Source organism: Xyrauchen texanus, chromosome 10 (genome assembly GCF_025860055.1).
Source record: "Xyrauchen texanus isolate HMW12.3.18 chromosome 10, RBS_HiC_50CHRs, whole genome shotgun sequence".
Classification (NCBI taxonomy): Eukaryota; Metazoa; Chordata; class Actinopteri; order Cypriniformes; family Catostomidae; genus Xyrauchen; species Xyrauchen texanus.
The window spans coordinates 12,098,939-12,108,143 of NC_068285.1; the positions used below are offsets into that span (position 1 = coordinate 12,098,939).

Sequence of the window (9,205 nt, forward strand, 5' to 3'; positions counted from 1 at the left end):
TCCCACAAATCTCCATCAACTGCAAGATGCTATCCTATCAATATGGGTCAACATTTCTAAAGAATGCTTTCAGCACCTTGTTGAATCAATGCCACGTAGAATTAAGGCAGTTCTGAAGGCGAAAGGGGGTCAAACACAGTATTAGTATGGTGTTCCTAATAATCCTTTAGGTGAGTGTATATTATGATTCAATAAGTCGAGAACCATCACGTTATAATCTAGCTGTATTAAGCGTACACACTCAAGGGATGAACAGAGAAATGCCATTTTCTGAGTTTGTAGTTATTTACATGATCTGCTTCCATATTATTTGAACTAATAAAGCTCTATCGGTCATGATCCACTGTTGTGTTGCCTTGTGTTTATCCTCTGTCCTCCTGGTCTACACTTCCCAAAAACGCACTACCCTTATCTCTGTCAGCTGTTCCCAATTGTTCTCACCTGTGTTACATTCCCTCATTAGTCCTTGTGTATAAAATGCCCTGATTTCTGTTCAGTCTTTGTCAGTTGATCTTGTTTCATGTACGTTTCTTTTAGTTACCAGTTCCTAGTCTTGCCGTGTTGCAGTGTTTACCCTGTTTTGTTCTTTGTCTTTTTTTTTTAAATTAAATTCAAGCTGCATTTAGATCCTGCTCTCGTGACTTCCTTCAAATGTAACAGAACAACTGACCAAATGGATCTAGTGGCTTTGTTTGTCCAGTTGAACAGGGAGGATTTACCCTTAAGGAAATACTCCCAACGTTTCAGGGTCATTGCCAGCTTCACTGGATTTGCTGATTCCCAATTTATGTCAATTTAACGAATCGTACTAACGGCTCAATTGCTGGAGACATGAGACTACACATGGGAGGAATACATGAAATTGACACTAAAAACTCTGGCTTCAGAGGATCCTCCTCTCCCTATCCCGATCTAGGCTTCCAAGCCTTCCATACCCGAGTTTGCTCCATGCCTTGTCACGGTCACGCCAGAGTCTGCTCCATGCCTTGTCACAGCCACGCCTGAGTCTGCTCCATGCCTTGTCACAGCCATGCCTGAGTCTGCTCCATGCCTTGTCACAGCCACTCCTAAGTCTGCTCCATGCCATGTCACAGCCACTCCTGAGTCTGCTCCACGCCATGTCACAGCTATGCCTGAGTCTGCTCCATGCCATGTCACAGCTATGCCTGAGTCTGCTCCATGCCAAGTCTGAGTCTGCTCAACGCCAGGTCCTAGCCAAGTCTGAGTCTGCTCAACACCAGGTAACAACCAAGTCTGAGTCTACACAATGCCTTTTCAGAGCCAAGTCTGAGTCTGCTCCATGCCATGTCACAACCCAGCCGTCCACAGCTCCTGTCTCCAAGCCTCCCACAACCCCTGTCTCAAGCCTCCTGCGGCCCCTGTCTCTAAGCCTCCCATGGCCTCTGTCTCTAAGTTGAATGATCCCCCACTGAGGTCAGTGTGTAGGGCCATGACAACCCTTCTGTACAAATGATGAGTTCCCACACCTGCCATGGCGAATGAGCCAACACCCAGGCCTGCCACGGCCAACAAGCCAACACCCAGGCCTGCCACAGCCAATGAGCCAACGGCCACGCCTGTCACAGCCAATGAGCTTGAAGCCTCATCCATCCCAGAGCCAGTGTTGCCAGCCTCGTCCATCCCCAGACCCAGAATATCCAGTCTTGTCCATCTCGGAGTCAGTGTTCACTGCTGCCCGTATATGGAGGAGGAAAAGAAGGGCTTCTGCTATCAAGTCTCTACCCATGTCCAGTGTTCACGACCACAGAGGTTGTTCCCGAGTCTCTGCCAGTGTTCATACCACAGAGGTCTTTCCCAAACCTCTTCCCATGTCCGCAGCAACAGAGGTTGCCTGATCAGCTCTGGTCTCCATGGTTTCCTGGCCATCTGCCTGATCTGCTCTGGTCTCCTGGGTCTCCTGGCTGTCCGCCAAATTCCAGCCGATATAAAGCTGTTCAGTTCAGCTGGTTGTTTATGAGTGCAGCAGATGACATAATCATTCCAATGTCCCACAAAAATACTCCACAACATAAACTCCAGGCAACAGGAGGCATAAGCACAAGGAACAACGGAATCATCCACAACTGTCCCGAAGCAGTGTTATTCCACAAAACAAACTCCAGCCGATAGGCGGAACCAGCACAAAAACAACCAAAAAAGGCATCCTGGTTCCTCCGACACTCGACTGTACTTTCAGTGAGTCAATCCACTCACATGAGAAACACCAAATGGCTTACTCACTCCAATGTATTTATGAAGGTCAGTGCTTGTTTGGGACACGTAAAAACTTTGCAGCCATCCTTTGCATCTATACTCAGTTTGGCCAGAAACATCAGTGCAAAAGCGATCTTCCTTTGATGCAAGAGTTTCTTACACTCCTTGAATCGATCGTGTTTCTCTCTTGTAGAATTCACAAAATCTGGGAACAAGAAATTATTCAGATTCTTCCAAGAAAGCTTTCCTTTGCTCTTTGCAACACAAGATCTTTATCCAATGATCTCAAAAATCTGTCTAGAATTGATCAGCGCCAGTTTCCCTCAGCCAAAATGCAAGCCGGGATTTGTGAGCTTGCTCAATTTCCAGCTTATGGCCTATTATGTTGAGCAGATTCGGGAAGAGCTTGTCTAGGAATTTCTCTGCATATCCATATCTCTGCCTTCTTCATGCTCAGGAATTCCAACAATACGTACATTATTTATTCGGCTCCTATTTTCGAGATCTTCCAGTTTTTCCAAAATGTTTTCCACGTCTATTTTGGTCATGAGCGAATTAGCGGATAATTCCCTTTCCGATGACTCCAGATAATCGATCAATTTCTTAAAATCTGCCACTCTTGTAACCAATTCAAAGCGATCAACGTATTACAGTGAGATCCAAGTCAGCAACAATTATGATCAGCATTACAGAAATGCTGGACAGTTGCCGTTGAATCTCTCCCGCTGCACCATCCCAATCGAGTCCCCGGTCTGCAGGCCCATCAGAGGTTTCAGCTTGAGCACTTAAGTGTCTTTTAATGTCTCCAGAGCCTGAGAATTTAGACTTCTTTGCCATGCATACCTCAAAGAATAAATATATAACTAAGTGTATCAAATCTCACCGGATTATAACATAAAAATAGTTTAAAAAAAACTAGCAAAGTGCGCAGAGCTCGTCGCTCACACATCTGCTCCTCGCATGGCGTCACGTGACCCCCCCCCCTACCCCCTACCCCCAAGGGGGGTCTAAAAGTTTTTATTTTTTTAAAGATGCTCAAGTAAATGTAACATAGTAAATGTAGCGCGTTACTACCCACCTCTGATGGTTTCAATGAAATGGATTCAAAAGGAAACAATGACAACAGGTATGGAAGTAAAAAAAAAAAAAAGAGTTCTCCATTTTCATGAGGCTGTCATCTTTGAGCGTGGCGTGCAGCTCTCTGACAGGTATTTTTCTCTTGGTTTGAAAGACAGATGAGAGAAATCAGCATCCCTATGAGTGTGTCTGTGTGACAGACAGAGCTAAGGATACACACTCTGAGCTGTCACATCTTCTACACACATGCAAAGAATATGATAATAGAGCAATGAAGGATGTCTAGAAATAGAGACTTTACTCTTTTTTAAGTCTTTACCGCAGAGAATGTTTAACAGACTACCTATGTCTGTACCTAGCTTGTCTCAGCCTCAGACAGCGCACTAAAATAACAAGATCCAGTCTGATTGGTTGGCTTTGCACTGGCTTTATTTCCAGGAGTCAGGGTGAACAGAATTTTATCAGTCTGTCAGGAAAAAAGTCATGTTTATAAGGCTGCTACAATGAGCACTTTCATTGAAGTTTGACCTTTTCATGAGGTCATGAACAACTCTTTTTAAGTACACAATTTGCTTATCTTTGCATCATATACTATATATATATATATATATATATATATTACGTAAAGCGTTGCACCGAAATTACAATTATTTGCCGACACACTTGGCCAAAAACTGCAACCCAAAGATTATTGTATTAAATTACACTTTGTTTGGAATAATTACTTTCTAGGTGTTATTATTATGGATGCACCTAAACCACTTTTTCTATAACAACACATTATAAAAAAAGAGTAAACAGAAAATAATTACATAAAAAGAATATGTAACCTATTTAAAAGATCTTTATTGTAAAGTACTCTACTGGATACTGCAGCAGCAAAATTAGCTATTCCTTTAGTAAACAGTGAGTAGTAAGTCATTTCTGAACTTTGAACCCTCTTGCTTTTAGTTTGGCGGCAAAATCCAGAAACAACTTTAAGTTTCTGTCTCTAGGCTAGTTCACAGTAGATTTAATATGCTTCTCATCAGGTGAAATGTACCTTGGATGCCATTCTAAATGCAAGTTTTAAGCGAGCCAAACTATCAAACATCTATATGACTGGATAATTTACTTATTAAACACATCCTTTGGGATTCATAAAAATGTTGTATAGCTTCAAGATGATTTAAAAAGAATGCACGAGTCATATGGAGTATTTTAATGGTGCTTTTTATGCTTCTTTAAAGTCATATTTGAGCCTTATATTAACAGCTTTGCCGGAGCACTATAAACAGTTTTTATTACTGCCCTTATGACCGAGAGAGGGACCACTTCACTTCTGGGGATATAGATTTTAATGTTCAACATACTGTAAATTATCCTTTTCCTCCATAGTGTTTCTGTTACCAGATTTTAAAGTAACAAGTTTTGTTAAAATTTTCTGCTCATATTTTCTGCATTTGTTATTAGGACAGATTTTCTGTGCATCCCTAATTAGGTCTATTACAAGTTAATTTCGATTTTGGATTTAACTGCCCCTAAACATCATGTAAAAAAAGCAAAGTGGGTGGTTCTTGGAGAGAATATGTTGCAAAGCTGACCAGACTTTATGCTGATAGTCTAAATTGACCAACAAAGACAAAACACAGTAACTGACGCAAAGAATCAAACTGAGTAAAATGGCTCCAAAGCTTTCCAATTGTCCTGCCAAATATGGGTTATAAAATAGACTCACTCTGTTTTCTCTGAATCTTAGCATTGTCGAACCAAACCCATCTTTCACAGGACAAATCATAGGAGAGCCGATTTCAGTTATCTTGCCTTTTGAAGGTCTGAAAAGTCTGGCTATGTGAGACTAAAATGCATAATGTGTTTGTACCAGTGTTGATGTCTGAGTATACTGTATTTCTCCATGTAGTTGTATTTAACTCTGTCTCAATACTTACTCTCTAACAGGTCCGGTATACACAGAGATGATCAATAACTTACTCCAGCCTTTGCTGAGCGCTCCAAACTGTTGTTTGATAAGACAGAATGTGTTCCACGCCTTACCCAACACGGCAAACACACTCATTGGACGTGCGGCTCATATCGCAGTGCTCGACTCCGAACTCTTCCTGGAGAAGTTCCTTCTAGTGGCCGGGCTCAATTACTTCAAGTAGCCATTCAGTCCACATGTTAGAGATGAGCTCATGTCTTGAGTTCTGTGGGAGAGCCAATCAGATTACACTTCAATGGCAGAATCAGCCTATCAGATTTCATTTCAGAGATAATAGTCAGCTCTGGAATTGTTCAATAAGTTCAGTCATTGGACGCACGAAAACAAATTGAAGATTCAGATCGTGGATCTGAATAATGTAAAATTTGTACAGAAAGGACATTTTATAGTAAGCAAATAGAGAAAACAAACAATTGAAGCCTTAAAGAAGCTTTATGATGTAATAACTTGACATCGAATAATCATAACTGGAGAGTTAATGATCAGATGAATGTCATTTGAATGTAAATTTAGCTGGTAGTAGCTGGTATCGTAACAAGGACCTTGGTTCTTTTTCCCCTCCAGTCGCAAACGTGTATTTGCAACGCCATTCGTAACTTGAGGAGGTCGATATCACTGGACTCTAATACTTGAAGAGTAAATTCACTCGTTTTGAGTTCTGCGTTATGAAAACGTATACATGTTTTCAGAAGAATTTCTTTTTATCAATTCATTATTTTATAGTTTGTGTATTTCGACATTTTGTTGCAGAGTGAAAATCTCTCTGTGAAAATGCCAAATTCATTGTGTTGATGTATTGTTGATGATATGCCTCCCTTGTAACCGTAACTGATTTGAATGTGTTTACCATATACATGCCTTAATAATCACTAGGTGAGTATGTCAAGATCATGTACACTATTTCAATAATCTCCCAAATTTTGATTCATTTTTTAGTTATTTTTAAAATATAACTTGTGTACTCCAGTGAAATGTCAAACAATCTCGGTTTTAATGGTTTTGCTGTTGTTTTATTCTTTGATTTGGCTTCAATGGCCATTATTTGCTAAATACTTCAAATGAATATTCCAGGTTCAACATACGTTAAGCTCAGCATTTGTGGCATATTGTTGATAAACAAAAAACATTTTCGACTTGTCCCTCCTTTTCTTCAAAAAGAGCAAAAATCTGGGTTACAGTGAGGCACTTACAATGGAAGCAAATGGGGCCAATCTGTTCAAGTTAAAATACATAATGTTTTAAAAGATTAGCCAAAAGACGTAAACAATATGTGTGATTACATGATTTTAGTGTGATAAAATCACTCACTACACTTCTCTGTGTAAAGTTATATAAATTTTTACAACTTTGTTGCCATGACGATGTATAAACCCATTAAAACCACAAATTTAGCAGTCCACTGCAAATCTACGATTTAAACAAATTTAGAGATGAAATAATCCATGAGTTTTAGCAGAAGAATTAATGTTAGTGCATTTATAAAAAGCTTCATATTTCTGCCTTTGAACCTTACAAAAATTGGCCTCATTGACTTCCATTGTAAGTGCTTCACTGTAACCACTGTACATTTTAGCTTGTTTTAAAGAAAAGGAGAGCGTCAAAATTATTATTATTATATTTGTGGTCATCAACATTATGCCACAAATGCAGTCGATTGAGCTTAAGTTGTATTGAATTTGGAATATTCATTTAATGAGTGCGTTTATGTGCTCGTTTTTACACTGATTGTGCTGAATAAGCCGACAGCATCATGTAAACACCTTAAACGGTTTTCCTTTATCAAGTTGAGGTCTTCAAAGCTTTAAGCAAAAAACTATTAACAAGAAGATTTTTGTCCATTACCCTGATTACACGTTGCATGTCCATTAACCAGAGATCTTATCGGCTTATCCAATGTAGGCAAATGTATCCAATGACGTCAAAAGCCAAGAATAAGCCGTTGATTTCAAATCTCGTGTAAACTTTTTTTATTCTTTGCCTTGTCGGATTTTCTGAATAAGATGATTTTTTTTAGTAATCAGCGTATTGTGTGTATGTAAACAGGCTCATTGTGTTTGAAGCTGCAACAATGTATTTAAGTACAATTGGGCCAAATGTATGAAAAAGGGGGTGGGGTCTTGCCATCACCCCCCCAGAACGCCAAACGCCCTCTTATGCTAAAAAAGCTTGATGCTGCGCAATGTAAAATAACAGAACGCATGTGTCTTGAGAGGCTTTCAAAAGTTAACGTTCAATAAAAATGTTGAGGTCCTAAAAAAAGTACAGCTCCAATGACAAATGCTACACAAACAGCTGGAAACTGTGCAAGGATCAATTATGTCCACCTAGCGCATGTTTATATACAAGACCCCCCAAAAAGCATTGGCGGGTCTAGCCCTTATCACTGTTTTTTGATTTTAGTTTGTTTCTTTTGAAGTAGTTTTGACATTGTGTTCCAGTCATACAGACTAGTCATACAGAGCAACTGGTATCACCAGCTCTTTTACTGTACTGAAGGAACTAATGTCAGGTTGAGACATGTTAGGCACTATGACATCCTCAGTCAGCTTTCACTGTATGAAAAAAAGGGTAACACTTTCAAACGTTTTACTCAAGCCATACCTCAGGTTTTCACCTCGTTCAGCATCTTTAGCTCATTTCCTTGTGTTCTGGGTTTCATTCGGCTGTGGTCAGCATCGTGTGATTGGGTTTATAGCAGAGTGCTTGTATCAGCAAAGTTAGAAGATGTCCTTTCTGTTCCCACTGAGCTTTTATACATGCCGACTGACTCTTGATTAGTCTGTAAAAACTCTGTCACATTGATTGACACTAATTTAACCCGCCTCTTAAGTACACAGGTGTCACATTACCCTGCCGCTTCGTTACCGCTAAAGGGGCCCATCAGGCTGAACAACCCATTAGCCATAATGCTCTACTGCACAGGGCATCAGTGTGTGTGTGTGTGTGTGTGTGTGTGTGTTTGTTTGTTTGTTTGCTAATGTGAGCTGATGGCTGTGTTTGCTCACACAAGCATATTAATTACGGAACTAAAACACAGATTTACGCTTCAAACAGAGACCAAGGGCAAAAGTGCTTGTGTGTGCGCATGTGTAAAGTATAGTGTGTAAAAATTGATCTTTTCCTTCACAAATGTTTATTAACAGATGCTCAATTCAAATGTAAGGAATATTAAATTAAGAACATACATTTACTTGCCCCTTTAAGCAGTTAAACCTTCAGTTATCCTTAAGCCATATATCATTCTGATTGCCACATGTTCAGTGTTATCTGGAGGAAATGTCCAAACGAAGAGAGAGCAAAACGTTAAAACACTTCATGAAATACTTTGACGAATGCAATTTGCTTTTCTGTGTTGACATGTTTTTGAAACAGGTAGAAAGTATTTTTTTACGCATACAGTATATAAAGAAAAGGTTGGTAGCACTTTACAGTAAAGATGTATAAGTTGTTATTTGACAGTTTAGTTTCTTAATATGAACGAAAAATAAATAATACTTTAACAGCTATTTTTAATCTTGGTTCATGTTAATCAATATAAAATAAAAAGCATTTTAAATATATTTTTTAAATTAGCATTTGGTTTATATGTATGTACAGTATGTGTCAATGTTTTTGTATTGTTTATTATTTTGATCTTATTTTAGTTTTACTTTTGAGTAAATTAATCTTTACTTCTCATTATTGTTTTACTTTTTAATTTAAACATATATTTTTTATTTAGTTCTGTCATTTTCATTTTTTTTATGCCGTCACTTTCTTTGACTTTCTGATATGTGAAGCACTTTTAGCTGCACTTTGGTGATATACAAATAAAATTTATTATTATTATTATTACTACTACTAATGCATTGTTAAAATGAAAAGTGGTACACATTGACATAAGTTAATGCATTACAAACTAACATGAATAATAATGGCCGAATGTATTTGACT

The 9,205-nt window shown here is 38.8% G+C and overlaps 1 protein-coding gene across 2 annotated transcripts in view; it reads left to right on the forward strand.

The window, feature by feature from the left end:
* Positions 1 to 8,895, forward strand: part of LOC127650910 (protein FAM135B-like) — a 63,399-nt gene extending 54,504 nt beyond the window's left edge. For both annotated transcript variants that reach the window (XM_052136562.1, XM_052136563.1), the window contains exon 20: positions 5,230 to 8,895. In XM_052136562.1, the coding sequence (XP_051992522.1) occupies positions 5,230 to 5,435 (206 nt within the window). In that variant the 3' untranslated portion in view covers positions 5,436 to 8,895. The remainder of the gene's footprint in view (positions 1 to 5,229) is intronic.
* Positions 8,896 to 9,205: the final 310 nt, after the last annotated feature.